General features: G+C 42.7%; 1 protein-coding gene across 1 annotated transcript in view; it reads left to right on the top strand.

Moving 5' to 3' along the window:
- FERRY3 (FERRY endosomal RAB5 effector complex subunit 3) overlaps positions 1 to 17340 on the top strand; it is a 107486-nt gene that overhangs the window by 87189 nt on the left and 2957 nt on the right. Inside the window, exons 12-13 of the mRNA XM_082256109.1 lie at positions 6230 to 6287; positions 7481 to 7548. Of these exons, the coding sequence (XP_082112235.1) occupies positions 6230 to 6287; positions 7481 to 7548 (126 nt within the window). The remainder of the gene's footprint in view (positions 1 to 6229; positions 6288 to 7480; positions 7549 to 17340) is intronic.

Genomic DNA, 17340 nt, shown 5'->3' on the forward strand with positions numbered 1-17340 from the left:
TGTGAGACCAGAGTGGGGCAAAAGCCATAAAAGTGTCCTTTTTAGAATGCCGGTTGTTATCGTTATCCAAAACACAGGGCTGAAACCACTGTCAGAGACGCCTACTCCGGTGTTGACAGCATGAAGTGGAAGCATGTGTCCCGTGTAGGCAGATAAATTATGACGATAGGCACGCTTTCGTGAAAAAAATACTGCTTTTTCTTTTTTGGCTCTTGTAGCACGGAAGGCTTGTTTATATCACTTTAGAAACATAATGGCTTCTAAGCACTGATTGTCAGCTGATTTCCCGGAACCAGTTTAACCCCTTCATCACCATTGATGTCCAGACAGCCAGAATGAATTTAGTAGTGATAATTTGCATTGGTTAACTTGACAATAACTCTGTGACCACCCCAAACATTTTTACACTGTATTTAGGGGGACACAAAGCTTTCTTTTGAAACAGTGTTCTAATAAATTCCCAATTCAGATTGTTATGGGTTGAAAAATGAACAAAATGTGAGGGGAAAAAAAACCTCTTCCTTGTGTTTAAATGCAAATTTAGTGGTCCTCTAAAAATTCAACTGAAATAAAATATATATATATATATATATATATATATATATATATATATATATATATATATATATATATATATATATATATATATATAATCTGTCATGTTCAGGAACCAAGGTAATTAGTTGGTGATTATTAGTGGGGACCGTGGCTGTCAGTCATAGCCTGGTCTGACAGCTAGCAGCACTCACCTGTCAAACGTGGAATGCAGATTACCATTTCCAGGGCCCAAACCTCATATTGCAGATGCCTAGCAGTTGCAGCAAGCCTGGTAAAGTGGACCTGAACTCAGAATTTGAAGATTATTTTATAGGGAACATTATCATATAATTGTGCTTAAGTAGTACCCTTAATGTACCTTTCTGTCTTGAATTTCATTCTGAAAAATGGTGATGCACTTCCTGATGTAAGGGTGCCTAGGCACTCCTGTAAGATAGAAAATGGGAGACCTATACAGATAGACATATGGATAAGTAGATATTAGGAGAAATACACATAAAGAGACAAAGAGAGAGTAAATCATAACAGATTGACACATTGAGGCTCCATGCACACTGGTTTAAAAATCACTGCTACTACAGGAGTTTTGTGTTCTGCCTATAGATTCAGCTTAAAGGAGATGTACAGTCAAAGCTTGTTTGGCTGTACATCTCCTGATCACAGGAGTGTAGTTGGTTCTGCACTCCTGTCAGCAGAGAGGGCTGAAGTCCGCTCTCTGCTGACGTAACACATGTCGGTCCAGGCACTGCGTCATCACGACCATGGAGTCGGGATCCACCAGGTGCCTGGACCAACACCTGGCTCTGCCTCTCAGCGAGCCCCTGAGAGCCTGATTTGGCTGCTACCGCCCCTCCACAGCCCAGCGCTCCAATGAGCGAGGAGGGGGCAGAGCAGAGAGCTGCTAAATGACAGCCACTCTCTGCTCGGGGTGCTGTCAGAATGGGGCAATCGGCAGTGTTCAGTCGCTCGGTTCTCAGTGTAGTAGCGCCTAGGGACAGATGCAGCATCGGACTGATGCTGCATCCACCTAGGTAGGTATAAATATGCAATTACCCCATACTTCTCTTTTAATGTTATCCTATGTGTCCATGCACATTAGGACAAATGGAGGCATATTTTGAGCTTAATGTTTAGAGGCAGGAAAAAAAAAACCTTCTGGGTTGCATTTCTGATTTGGAGTTTACTGCCAGAAAAAATGCAAAACTCTCCTAAGCTCGTCTAAACTATCTACAAAAATATGTTCTTTATGAGCATATTTTCTGCCAGAACTGTCGTGGTATTTTATGTTCTTTTTTAAGCCCAGTGTGCATGGAGCCAAAGAGTAAAGTAGATAGACCGGTAGATAGACGATAGATAGAAAGATAGACAGATAGATGATAGATGAATGAGTGGATATAGAAAGAAATAGATCTAATAAGAGAGCTAACTAGAGATATGTAATGAAGGAGGGTGTAGATAAAGCTTTAAAATACTGTAGGTTGTCGTTCAATAAAAAAGGAGTTAAAGGGAGGGATGGGTGGCGCTGCCTGAGAAGCTGAGGTGTATCAAAACAAAATACTAATGCATTTTGGCCCATAATATGTAATAAACAAATATAAAGTGCTAATGTTTAAGGCCCTAAATGTGTAAAAAAGAAAAAGTATCTATAATGTATAAATAAAGTGTTCTGGCTGCAAATAAAGTGCAAAAAATTAATGAACAATAACCCTCAGAAATACATGACAGATATTGTGCTGCCTGGGTCCAAGAATGAAATGCTACCCCCCCCCCCCCCCCATAAAAAAAAATTACGCCCACCAAAAGGCCCCCACATCGATTATTTTATGTGAATATATTATATATACTGGATGTGAAGTAACCTTAATGGAAAGATTACCTATAGCGCTTGCTTAATAATAGGGTACATATAGATTATATAGATAGTACTGTTATACTTCAGAGTAAATAAATAATAATGGTGCTTATATTTAAAATGCATAAGTGTTAGTGCAATAAACAAGTGAGCAAATTAAGATCAATTTCTGTGATATACAAAAGACAAATGCCAGTTCAATAGATTGCACACTGTAAATAAATCAAAAAAGGACCAAAATATTCAAGTTCATACGCAGTGCATGAGATATAAATGATCTCATAAATATTCCACACAGTTCATAAGTAAAGGTGACTTCTTGTGCAAAAAGTTCAAGAAAGAATAATATAACTCTGTGCAGTGCAGGGGATAAAGTGCAGGTGTTCAGTGCCAGGCTTTCCAATCAGATATTGGTGTCACTTTGGTTTCCACCGTGGCTAGTAGAAAAAAGGCTCACTCACCAGAACATATGGGTCTTATATGCCTTATGGCATTAAGACCATATAGGCTTAAAAGACCCCTAGGGTCAGGATGGGTTCCCTCCGATTAGGTACCTCCTCTTTGCTCCAGTGCTAGCTATCGCTCCTCCGCTGCCCTTATCCAGCCGGGTATGTTTGAAAAGAAGGGAAAGCTCCAAATAGTGCAGTATCGTTTTAAAAGAATATTTTTATTGCACATAAATCCAAAGAAATATATCGCACGATCCAAATACAGGTAAAACAAAGTAAAAACGCCGTCACATATGGAGCTGAGGAGTGGAGAGCGGTAACTACCGGTTTGTGTTCCACCCAGCTCATGTGACGTCACAATGTGCGTTCTAGCTTACGCGTTTTGTCAATGGCTGACCTCTTCAGAGGTGATCTTCTTCCATAACTCACCAGTGGACCGGTCCACCAAACACCCACTATCTGTCCTCAGTCCTCCTGTCACTCCTGTGTCTGCCGCAGCCACTGCCCTAGAAGATCCAGCCTGCGCTGCGTGAGATGGAGTGCGCCAATGTCTGACGTCATTGCGCACACCACGATCACGTGAGGGACGTTCCCAGGAGGAGACGCTCCGCCTCCTCATACTCACCAGTTTGCATTACAGGAGGCAGTATGAGATGGAGAAATGCTGCCCGTAACAGGCCGCAAACTGATGACATAAAAAACTGCTGAAAAAAAATCTTTGGTGTCAATTTGCCGCCTCTCTCAAAGTTCTGCCTGGGTCCAATGGACCCAGTGGGACCCATGGTAGGGCTGGCCCTGTATGACAGGACTTGGTGTAATATAAAGTGCTCTCAGTTTAAGGAATACAAAAACACAATACGTGAACTATAACTTATTCTCAAAAATACATCAAATCAAGTGAAGAGTGCAAAGACCAGTGCAGGTTAATCACAATCTCTGGTGATAAACCGTGAAAAAATACAGAAACACACAATATACAAGTTAATCTCAAAACAATATAATAATTCATAAGTCCATATAAAGTGACAAGGTGCAGAAACCAGTGCAGGTAGATCACGATGTCTGGTGAAAAGCCGTGAAAGTGGGTATTCTTGTGCTCCCCATCTCTCCAAGGTCCGAACTCCCCAAAATATGGAACCCCTGCAGGGTTCACAGGCACCAACCAAACAGCAGTATATCTTTTTCTCCACCTATACATGCCAGACGGGGGGACAGAAGGTAAAAACCCTAGCAGGGGTCGCAGATGCGTTCCACAGACCGGAAATGCGATGACGCTCTATGCGTTTCATCAGAAAGACTTCATCAGGAGAAGCGTCATTCACGTTAATCCGGCTATATTTATACTGTGTAGTTGTCAGGCAGCAAGGGAACATTTTAATTGTGTTAAATAAATATCTTGTATGGAATCCTGCTATGGGATGCCTCATTTTTACCCTCATAAACCTGTGATGGAAACTAAATGGAATTGAGTATATTGAAGTGGAAAGTGAGATATTGCTGCTTAGATAGTGTCTACGACCCCTGATAAGGGTTTTTACCTTCTGTCCCCCTGTGATCCGGCATGTAGAGGTGGAGAAAGAGATATACTGCTGTTTGGTGCCTGCAGGGGTTCCATATTCTGGTGAGTGTGGACCTTGGAGAGAGGGGGAAGCACAAGTGTACCCACTTTCACGGCTTTTCACCAGAGATAGTGATCTATCTGCACTGGTTTCTGCACTGTGTCGCTTTATATGGACTTAGTGCCGGTTCACATTAGTACGATCACAGTGATCGCATGTAATTCGGAGCGCACTGCTCCTAAATTACATGCGATCTCTGTGCAGTGCAAATTTCAGCCATACAGTGTGTATGGCTGAATTTGCACCGCAATCGCACTAAACACGCACATGACCCTTTTTTTTATCCGCAGCAGAATCTGATCGCATGGTGGTTCACACTAGTGTGATCCGATTCTGTGCGAACTTGCAGATCGCACTGTGATATGCGATCTCAACTGGGGGTGTCGTTAACTTTTGACACCCCCTGCGTATCGCATATGGCAGTGTGAACTGCCAGGGGTGCGGAAGCGATGCGGCAACACGCTGCATATTTGCAGCGTTCCTGCATCGCAGAAGTGTGAACCGGGACTTAATGAATTAATATATTGTTTTGAGATTAAATTATATATTGTGTGTTTTTTGTATTTCTTCACGGTTTCTCACCGGAGATTGTGATTTACCCTCACTGGTCTTTGCACTCGTCACTTTATATGGATTGCTGTTTTTTTTAGATTAATTTATAGTTCACCTATTGTGTTTTTGCATTCCTTACACTGAGAGCCCTTTTTTAATTTACAGCACGTCCTGTCATATATTCATGAGACGTATTGTTCATTGATTTTTTGCACTTTATTTGCAACCAGAACACTGTGATACAGATACTTTTTTTTTACATATTTAGGGCCTAAAACATTAGCACATTATTTGTTTATTACATACAGTATTATAGGCCTAAATGCATTAGTGCCGGTTCACACTGAAGCGGCACGACTTCGGGGGCGACCTGTGAACTTGCACGGACTTCATAAAATGAATGTCTATGCAAGTCGCTCCCAGGTCGCCCCGAAGTAGTACAGGACCCTTTTTCTAAGTCGGAGCTACTTGTGTCGCTCCTATTAGAACGGTTCCTGTAGCAGTCAATGGGCGTGACTTGTCAGGCTGACCAAGTCGCCTGACAAGTCATACTAGTGTTAATGGAGACTTAGTATTTTGTTTTGATACACCTCAGCTTCTCAGGCAGCGCCACCCACCCCTCTAACTCCATTTTCATTTCATATCCCTCTATTGCAGGGATATGCAAACTGGCCCTTCAGCTGTTGCAGAACTGCAAGTCCCATGAGGCATAGTAAGACCCTGACAGCAACAAGCATGACTTCCAGAGGCAGAGGTATGATGGGACTTGCAGTTTTGCAACAGCTGAAGGGCCACAGTTTGCATATCCCTGCTCTATTGGTATATGTGAGGTAGGCTGCAGCCTATCGTACATATCCAAGTGTGGGCATCATCCATTCCGTTCGCTTTCAATGAAGTAATTAAGATGTCTTTGTTAAACTTGTAGTTGAAACACTTTTTTAATGAATGTGCCCATAGGAAGAACCTTTCTTGTTGCCCATTGCAGCCAATCATCTTCTCCCTCCTATTCTCATACTGTTATGTCCAGTAGGTAAGGGTCTCATGTTCAATGCTGACACGAGGTGGAGTTGTGAAGTTAGAAATGCTTTGCACGGACACATGTAGTGTGACAATCGTGCTGTAAAAATTCCCAGCACGCCCTCAGCACCTAATGATCATAATAAAAACACTTCCTGACTGCATTTCTTCTGTCTATCTAGGAAATGACTATACCGTGGTGTCTGAAGAGGGCTGAACTGGTGTTTAAGTGTGTCAAAGGTAAGGCAGGTCTTGATATTTTATGGCATCCCCCTCTAAACACGTCTCTGGATCCCATTGTTCCAATGTACAATCAGTGCGTGGGCTCCAAGCTGATTGAATATTCACGTTCTAACTTAGATGGGAAAAAAAAGATTGGATAGTTTTCATAACCTGTTTGATAAAACTCACGTCTCTTGTCGGCAGTGACATTCTGCCAGTATTTGCGGCTCCTCAAGCTTTCCTGCGCACGTATTCGATAAATGTGCTGGGTTAAATGAGGCTGCTGTAATGCCTGTGCTCGGTTTGTTAAAGGATACGTTCACCTTTCTACAAAAAAATGCACATCTTTTTGCAGATACAAAATATTATAAATGCACATTTTTAATTTTTTTTGTAGTAGGAGCCTGTAAAGCATTGCACCAGTGATCAGTAGATCGCTAATGCCATGCAGGTCTCCTGCACACTGTCAGTTATCTGTGTGCCTGTACATCCCGTATTGGTAAGCGGATACTGACAGGAAAACTCAATGAGCTACCACAGTGCTTAACAGTGCCGTGGCAGTTCATTGAGAACTACAAGCCGACAGCTGCTAAGGATGTCGGGACTTGTAGTTCATCTACATATAGAGCTGTGTGTACGAATGACGCAGTTGTGTGGGTGGAGCCCCACATGGCCGCAACGTTTTCAAACAGTGACCGCTAGTATGGGGAACTTCTCCCTGTACTGCTGCCACTGGGCAGGGGCAGACGGCGGTGGCTGCAGCAGCACTGGGAACATGTCCCACCCTAAAATTGGGTGCAACATGTAACATGTTCCCAAAGGTGAACTTATTCTTTAAAGCTGAATGATATTTCTAATGATAGAGCTACAGGATATTGTACTATCACATTAAATTGTGCAAGGAAAACCTAGACAGACTGACATTGGAATGAGAACAGTGGATGATGAGAGATGAGCCTGTTCTCTGGATGGTCCACCTTCAGTCATTTTCCACGGACTTTGCAGGCGGCAAGTGCCAGGTAAATGTATTGTACCTTCTAACGCATTCCCTGCAGTGGCCAGATATAATTTACCGAAATTTGTGAAATTGCAATGACTGAAACTATGATTCCTTTATGGAAAATAAAGTTCATATGAGTTGTTGTAGATGAGGCCTGCTATGTATTTGCTGATTGATCAAGACTGAAGTCCGAATTTTTTTTGTTTTGTAGGTTTTATGATGGAAATGGTTTCCTGGGATGGAGGGGTATCCAGAACAGTGCAATTTCTTGTACCACAGGTAATGCATAATTGGCTTGTGTGTATTTACTGCAGTGTTCTACTGCGCAGTGATGCTTTGGAACCCTCTGTTGTGTGTCCTCTCTCTGTATCCTTCTGCTGATTTTGAATAGCTTGGGAAGATGGCCAGAAGCAAAATGAAAGGCAGAGCTTGCATGTGATAAGAGCGCAGCTCACCACAGGCACCCACCATAATCTGCCCAAAACTGATGTGTTTTTTTTTTTTTTCCATTGAAAAAAATTTTATTGATTTTTAGGAGATACAAACAAACATAATCATAACCAAAGTCATTGCATAGTCTATCATGGTATACACAGTAGAGTGATATTGTGATATTGGCATACAACAGAATGACGTACAGCCGAATAACATCATCACCGAATAACATCGTAATACGGTCAAAGGCAGTGTATGTAAATACATTTAGATACTCAGAGATATGTGAAATCTCATTAGCTCTCTCGGTACCCTGTCCATATTCTCTTACTCCCTGTCCAAATTTATGATATAAACAATATAGGTCTTGTACTAAGCATCGTTTGGGACTCTAAAGTTGAGGAAGACTATTAAATATGGAGGGTAGATAGGGAAAACCAATGTGATGAGGATATGTACAGTAGTGTGGTGGAGGTGGATGGAAAGGGAGGCTAAGAGGGCTGAGGAAGTGGTGAGAGAAAGGGGGGAGTGGGCAAGAAGGAGCGGGGGGGGGGATGGGGAGAGGGGAGGAGGGAGAGGGGATTGACTAGAGGGAGGAGGAAATGGAGGAGGAAATGGGAAGGGGAGGGTAGAGTGGGAGGAAGATGTGGTAGGTTCCAAGGGGGCGAGAAGAAGCGAGGAGTCACCAGGTATGGAGGAGGGAATAGAGGGAGGGAAAGGAAGAAGAAGGGGGAGGACAAGAGGGGGAGGAGGCGTAGGAAGAGAGTAGGAAGGGGGAGTGGGAGGGAGATGGGAAGGGAGCAGGGAGGGAGGTTGGGGTGAGGGGTAGGGGGAGAGGAAGGGGGAAGACGACAAGAAGCGATAGAGGGGAAGATAGAAGATAGAGGAAGGATACGAGTAGCGGAAGTGAGAGGGAGAGAGGGTGGAAATGGGGTAGTAGGGGGAGAGGAAGAGAGTTAGGCAAACATCATACCAAAAAGAGGGGGGGGGGGCACCAGGAGAGCTTGAGTACAACAACCTGGAGGCTTCCAGGCAAACATACCTAGGGCCTCTGCCATATGACATGACTACTTGATAGAGTCCTATATTTGAAGGTAGTGTATGCCTTGCAACTGATATGTGTTTTAACACTCACCTCTATTTTGGCGAAAACATGCCAAATGAGTGAATGAAAGTGTATCTAAACCCAACCTTTTTTTTGTTTATTTTATTCTTGGATAGAAAATTGATGAATTCTGCTGAAAGAACATGTTTAATAATTTTCCATCGATCAGCATCTGCAGCCAGTCAGTAGGAATCACTGATTAGAGTCTTCTGACAGTGGCCTGTGCGGTTGTCAGAATACAATGACAAAAAGAGGGATTGGTGCAACAAATTGTTACGCCAAAAAAAAGAATTACGGACTTTAAAGGCACATTTATGGATAGGCAAAGAAATTTTTTGTTTAAAACATTAGCATTTTATTAGTAAATTTTAAAAGAGCCAAAGATTATGTATACATGTAACAGCACATTAAAAACAGAACAACTGATGGAGGAAAAATCCTCCATATAGATTTATAGTGGATATACAAACATTGCACAAAATTTATTTGGAGAGGTAAGTATGTTTACTGGTCTGGAAAGGTCGACACGTTTCGCATTACGCTTCTTCAGGACCACAGACGATTATATACTCTCTTGACAATTTGTATTTGTTTGTATTTGGTGTCAGAATACAATGTTCTGCTGGGGGGGGGGGATTACCCCATATACCTTGTTTGTGTGGATGAAGGAATTCTCTGGCTGAATAAAACAAAACCATGTATGATCAGCTTTAAACAACTGTCGACTCAGCAAATGGCCATATTGGAAGATTTCCTCTCTATTCATGTTCTCAACTCAGAATTTTGGATTTTCTCTCATCATTTGTCCCATATACAGTGGGTACCAGAAGAGAAAAAGAGGGTAAATCTTGACAGTAGGGACACTGACTGCACAAAAACACTGGTGGTTTCTAACCCTTCCCCACTGCGCAAAAAAAAAAAAAAATAGAAAAAAATAGTTAGGCAACCCTTCCAAGTTACAAAATAATCCTGCTGAAATGTCCCTGCAATATAAGTGGTAGTAATTACTCATGTCTCCAGAAGGCCATGTTTTCTATCTTCACTTTAGCAGTAAAACCTTCTTTAGACTTCTCGGCATTTAACACTTCCAGGAGTGTTGGATGCCTATGTCCCCCCTGCATGCTGTGGTTCTGTCCTCTGACCACTAAATCACTGCTGTTTTATTTGGAAAATAGAGGTCAATGTTTAAGCGCTGAATGCCAATAAGTCTAATGAAGGATGCAGCGCTGGAACAGAGGAAGATAGGAGACACAGGATGCCTGAGAGGTGAATATAAGAATTATTCTTTTGCAAGGAACTTTCAGCAGTGTTTTTTGTACTCTGACAGTGTTCCATTAAGCACCATTTTGCATGGAACCGACAGTATCTCACAAAAGTGAGTAGACCCCTCACATTTTTGTAAATATTTTATTATATCTTTTCATGTGACAACACTGAAGAAATGACACTTTGCTACAATGTAAAGTAGTGAGTGTATAGTCTATATAATAGTGTATATTTGCTGTCCCCTCAAAATAACTCAACACGCAGCCATTATTGTCTAAACCGTTGGCAACAAAAGTTAGTACACCCCTAAGTGAAAGTGTCCAAATTTGGCCCAATTAGCCATTTTCCCTCCCCGGTGTCATGTGACTCGTTGGTGTTACAAGGTATCAGGTGAGAATGGGGAGCAGGTGTGTTAAATTTGGTGTTATCGCTCTCACTCTCTCATACTGGTCACTGGAAGTTCAACATGGCACCTCATGGCAAAGAACTCTGAGGATCTAAAAAAAAGAATTGTTGCTTTACATAAAGATGGCCTTGGCTATAAGAAGATTGTCAAAACCCTGAAACTGAGCTGCAGCACGGTGGCCAAGACCATACATTGACTTAACAGGACAGGTTCCCCTCAGAACAGACCTCACCATGGTCAACCAAGGAAGTTGATTGCACATGCTCAGCGTCATATCCGGGGGTTGTCTTTGAGAAATAGACATATGAGTGCTGCCAGCATTGCTGCAGAGGTTGAAGGGGTGGGAGGTGAGCCTGTTTAGTGCTCAGACCATACGCCTCAAACTGCATTAAATTGGTCTGCATGGCTGTCGTCCCAGAAAGAAGCCTCTTCTAAAGATGATGCACAAGAAAGTCCGCAAACAGTTTGTTGAATCCAAGCAGACTATAGGCATGGATTACTGGAACCATGCCCTGTGGTCCGATGAGACCAAGATAAACTTATTTGGCTCGGATGTGTCAAGAGTGTGTGGCAGCAACCAGGTGAGGAGTACAAAGACAAGTGTGTCTTACCTACAGTCAAGCATGGTGGTAGGAGTGTCATGGTCTGGGGCTGCATGAGTGCTGCCAGCACTGGGGAGCTACAGTTTATTGAGGGAACCATGAATGCCAACATGTATTGTGGCATACTGAAGCAGAGCATGATCCCCTTCCTTCGGAGACTGGGCCACAGGGCAGTATTCCAACATAATGACCCCAAAAACACCTCCAAGATGACCACTGCCTTGCTAAAGAAGCTGAGGGTAAAGGTGCTGGACTGGCCAAGCATGTCTCCACACCTAAACCCTATTGAGCATATGTGGGGCATTCTCAAATGGAAGGTGGAGGAGCGCAAGGTCTCTAATGTCCACCAGCTCCGTGATGTCATTGAGGAGTGGAAGAGGACTCCAGTGGCAACCTGTGAAGCTCTGGTGAACTTCATGCCCAAGAGGGTTAAAGAAGTGCTGGAAAATAATTGTGGCCACACAAAATATTGACACTTTGGGCCCAATTTGGACATTGTCACTTAGGGGTGTACTCACTTTTGTTGCCAGCGGCTTAGACATTAAGGCTGTGTGTTGAGTTATTATAGGGAACAGCAAATTTACACTGTTATACAAGTTGTACACTCACTACTTTATATTGTAGCAAAGTGTAATTTCTTCAGTGTTGTCACATGAAAAGATATAACAAAATATTTACAAACATGTGAGGGGTGTACTCACTTTTGTGAGATCCTGTAGGTCCCGCATCCTGTGCCATTAAAGCCTAAATGAACTTTCAGTTGAAATCAGCTAAATGCATTTGAAATGGTTCTAAAGGCAAAAAGGTATTTACCTTAATACATTCTGTGCATTATGGGAAAACATCATGTGTCTGTGCCTCCCTGACCCCAATCTCAGTCCAGTGCTGTGCCCATCTGCAGCAGCTCTTCTCCCCTCTTTGTCTTCTCACAGGAGACTCGGCAGCAGTGGGCGTCATTGGCTCCTGTTGCTGTTAGTCAAATCCTGTTAGGAGGGAGCAAGGGGCAGGGCTGAGCCACACTGTGTTGTCTATAGATACACACAGCCCAACTCGGGATCAAGCCCATAAGTCAACCTCCATAGCAAGCGGCTTGTTATCAGGGAAAACACGTATAAGGAGGAGTCAGGATCGTCGGTGGGAGACCCCAGAAGAGGAGGTTCAGAGCCGCTCTGTAATACCATTGCACAGAGCAGGTAAGTATAATATGTTTGTTATTTTGTGTCCAATAATTTTTATTGTTTTATGAAAACATAAAGAATTACAATCATTCAAATAACCTTTTTTAATGGTTTAACTAGATGGACTTGTGTCTTTTTCAACCAGACTAACTATGTAAATAAAACAAGCGTGGATAAGGCACGGTAACAACTTAGGGAAATATGCATACAAAATACAATAGGCAATGTCTTGAAATATTAATTATTATACAATACAGGAGGATCCTGGAGCCCCTTGTCGATACATTCATTCAATACCTCAGAATAAGGCATAATCCTTATTTCTGTCAATGTCACGCTAGAACATTCCAGAAATAAACCACTACAATATCTATATCTGTCTATAATATATATCTATCTATAAGTTTAATCAAAACATAGTGTGCAATATCTTACAGTGGGTTTTCTCTGAAAGCAGCCACACCTCGAACTAGAAAAGTATGTCCCCTGGCAGCATGCTGCAGAGAAGGATCATTGCCCTCTTTGCGGAAGCAGTGGCCTCTTTGCAGAGGTCTTAAATGCCCATTGCTAAGTCAGACCTATAGCCCTGCAGTCAGCAAAACTCATGCTTCCTGCTAGCTCTCAAACTAAGTTAAAATGGCAGCCACTCAATTCATTATATAGCTAACACGGGAAAGATGCACATGGACAAGGCAGTGCTCTAAGCAATACAAGTTGTCAGTATAAAAATTCTTATTAAAAGATTTATACCATTTAAATTAAAAATTGGGTGCTTTTGTTGCATACATTTGCAAATACATGGGACGTGGCACCTCTATTTTATCTAAATGCAGCTAAAATGACCACACCTAAACGCAGGTTGGTGCATAGTCCTACACATGTCTATGCATCTCTTCATTCCATTAGTCATTGTCCCCCTATTTTTTCCCCAATTAGAAACTGATGATTCCCATGTGTTTTCTTTCTTTAAATACAAATATATGATACCATAAGATTCTATTAGATATCCTAATCCTTTTGCATTGCTTTGAGATAGACCATAGATTCCCTCTCCTTCAGTCTTCCTCTTGCATGGCTTTTATCTTTGGAATTCTAGAATTCTTTCCTTTTGTTCAGTGGCAAGAATAACCCACAATAAAGCTGAAACTAGATTCCCACATTTGTTCCAACAATGCTCACGTTGTCTGTCTCTAGTGAATGGGTCAAATTCACCTGTATTCAGCCTTTGTGTCTCCTGTTACCTGGCCTTACACACAGGCCCCGTTGTTGAGCTGGATCTTCCAGAAGCCGCACATCTGTGTGACAGATATAACCGCACGTTGGGCTTAATGAGCTAACTTGGCAGAGCAAGAGAGAACACTATTCACTGTTTTCTGCAGCTGTAGACATTTTCTTTTTTTTTACTTGTGGTTGGCATCTTTGGGAACACATTGTGGAAGATGCTGGTTTAGGCTGGACCATACCTACTGCTATACAAGCTTCTTTTGGTTTAGAGAAAAAAGAATAATGTGGTGCATGGCTGCAAAAGTCCCAATAAGGTTCCAAGGTGTCCTGTCTGATCTACCTCACATGGACCCATTTTTCAGCAAGTCAACCCATAATGAGTGGCAGGATCTAGCGTCTTCTACAGGTTACATCATGTGACTTTCCTGTCGCAAGACAGAGTGCAGGGGAAGCTAGATCCCCGTTCTTGAGAGCATGCACAGGTGATGTAGTCGGAGTAAGCTTTTAAAGATCACTGCTATGCAAGACCTCTGAAAGGGCATAGTGGTTATCATAATATGTATGTTAAAGTGGCAGTTAACCCATTTTGTAAACTTGTACCTGCATGCGCTGTGAAGGGACGATATACCTGTGTTGTCCCTTCAGAGCTCTGTGTCGTGGTCTGTGACTCCCGCGCATGCGTGCGAGTGATGTCAAACGGCTGGAGGACGTGAACCCGGAAGGAAGACCGTGTGAAGATGGAAGGGCCTGTCAGCGGTGACAGCAAGGCGCTGAGAGGCTTCATTCCAAGGTAAGTATTTCATAATGTGTTAGTATGTGATGCATACTAGCACATTATGCCTTTACCTTGCAGGGTTTAAAAGAAATAGAAAAAAGTTGCTGTGGTTTACTACTGCTTTAAGCCATGAACTAAAATGCACACTTCTTGTACTAGGGTGCACTCAGTCCATTGGCATTGATTTACTAAAACTCTGGTGCAGCTGTGCATGGTAGTCAATCAGCTTCTATTAAGCTTTGATAAAAACAAAAAACTGGAAGCTGATTGGTTTCTGTGCAGAGCTGCACCAGATTTTGCACTCCCCTGCTTTATTAAATCAATCCCACTGTGTCTATGGAGAAGCATCATTGCCACCCTTGGGACAGGTTAGTGTTTTAACATAATAGGAGGTAGGTGTTCTCTAGTCAACAGAGGGAACTAGGAACAATGCTGACTTTTAAAAGTGCAGCACGGAGCTTATCAGCTCACAGGATTTATGGTAGGATCGACAGTTGTTTGGTTGAAATGTTTTTTTTTTAAATATATTATGAAGAGCCGGTTCACACTGCTGCGACCACTAAAGTCGCCTCATAAGGGGTGACTTCTAGCGCGACTTCGGCGCGACTTGACGTGAGACGACTTTGTAGGACTTTGTATTTGGCCAATCAGAATATGATGTGTTGTGACCTAATTTCCCTTTCCTTTTTTTTTTTGCTGGCATTTATCGGGCATTTTTTGGGCGTCTTTGGAGGCAGGCATGTCTTTAATGTCTGGGGGGGTCTAAAAAGTGTACCTGTGAAGTTTCATCTCTGTAGCATGTCCAGAACCAGAAAAAAAAGAGCATTTTTCTTATTTTTATGAGCACATGAATATGGCTTCTCTCCACCTGGGCGTTTTTCTTGCAGGCATTTATCGGGCATTTTTGGAGGCAGCCATGACTTTTTTTGGATTAGTGTCTGGGGGGTCTAAAAAGTGTACCTGTGAAGTTTCAGCTCTGTAGCATGTCCAGAACCCCAAAAAAATATCATTTTTCTTATAATTATTAATACAGCAGTGTGGCAGATTCTGTACACCTTGCCTTTTTTCTTGCAGGCATTTATCGGGTATTTTTGGAGGCAGGCATGACTTTTTTTGGATTTAGTGTCTGGGGGGTCTAAAAAGTGTACCTGTGAAGTTCCATCTCTGTAGCATGTCCAGGACCCCCCCCCCCCCCAAAAAAAGCGTTTTTCTTATAATTATTAATACAGCAGTGTGGCGGCTTCTCTACACCTTGCATTTTTTATTGCTGGCATTTATCGGGCATTTTTTTGGCGTCTCTGGAGGCAGGCATGTCTTTTTTTGGATTTAGTGTCTGGGGTGTCAAAAAAGTGTCCCTGTGAAGTTTCATCTCTATAGCATGTCCAGAACCAGAAAAAAAAAGCATTTTTCTTATAATTATTAATACAGCAGTGTGGGTTCAGTGGGTTCAGTGTGGGTTCTGGACATGCTACAGAGCTGAAACTTCACAGGGACACTTTTTAGACCCCTCAGACACTAAATCCAAAAAAAGTCATGCCTGCCTCCAAAAATGCCTGATAAATGCCTGCAAGAAAAAAGGTAAGGTGTACAGAAGCCACCACACTGCTGTATTAATAATTATAAGAAAAATGCGAATTTTTTTTGGGTTCTGGACATGCTACAGAGCTGAAACTTCACAGGTACACTTTTTAGACCCCCCCAGACACTAATCCAAAAAAAGTCATGCCTGTCTCCAAAAATGCCCGATAAATGCCTGCAAGAAAAACGGCAAGGTGGAGAGAAGACCTATTCATGTTTTAATAAAAATTATAAGAAAAATGCTTTTTTTCTTGTTCAATACCATTTTTATGGAAAGTCGGATCACAAGTCGGATCGCAAGTCGCTTCAATTAAGATAAGGAGGCGACTCCCATTGAAGTATATGGGACAAGTCCGATCACAGGTCGCCTCAAAGTAGTACAAGACCCTTTTCTGAAGTCGGAGCGACTTCAGTAGTGCCAATTAAGACGGCACTGATTGATTAACATTGCTTTTGTTATGTCAAGTGACCTGGGGCGACACAAGTCGCCTCATAAGTCGCCTCATAAGTCGCCCTAGTGTGAATGGGCTCTTAATGCTTTCACTGGTCTATTTACCAAACAAAATGGGAACAAATAAGAGAAATCCAGTTTCTATACACTTTAAAGTGGTTGTAAACCCTTACATATACCCAGTGAAGTGATACAAAGAGATGAAACAAATTTTCCTATGTAACTTGTGCCTGTCTATCTGCAGTATTCTCTTTTCTGCAGCCATTCAAAATACAGAATTTTAAAGCTTGCCTAAGGCCCCTTTCACACAGGCGGACCGTTCAGATCCGCCTGTCCGTTTATTTGGCGGATCTGAACGGTCCCCCCATGCATTCCTATGGGGCATCGGATGTCAGCGGAGACATGTCCGCTGACATCCGACCCGATCCGATCCGTCAAATCTGGACGGATGGAAACCCTATTTTCCATCCGTCCAGCGGATCGGATCGGATGGGATCGGGTGAGAACGGACTGACGGTCCGTTGACATCCGATTTCCCCCATAGAGATGCATGGGGAACTGTCAGCTGTGTCTCCGCACACAGCGCGGAGACACAGCTGTCCTCCTGCTGCTCAGCGGGGGATCGGCGGCTCGATCCCCCGCTGAGAAAAACGGACTCCGTCCAGCGGACGGAGTGTGTGAAAGAGCCCTAAGAGTTTAGAAAAAAAGGGGGCAGAAAGCTAAAATTACACTCTACAGAGCTCAGGGAGAGCTGATTGGAGGGAAGAGACACACCCCCCTTCACACTGCTCACAGTGACAGAGCTGAGGCTGTCAATCTGCTGGAGATCCCTCCCCTGTCACCATTTTTCTCCTGGTGTCAGGAAAACTTGTCAGAAGTGATTCAAACTGATAGCAGACGAACAAAGAAGCAGACAGAAAATAAGATTTAGTGCTTCTAACGGAGACAAGTACATGCTATAAAGGGAAATGCTTTGTTAATAGGTCATGTCTGAGGTTTACAACCACTTTAAGCTCATCAATTTGACATGTATATTTAAACATTTTTGGAT

This window comes from Pelophylax lessonae (genome assembly GCF_965119305.1).
Source record: "Pelophylax lessonae genome assembly, chromosome: 4".
NCBI classification, from domain to species: Eukaryota; Metazoa; Chordata; class Amphibia; order Anura; family Ranidae; genus Pelophylax; species Pelophylax lessonae.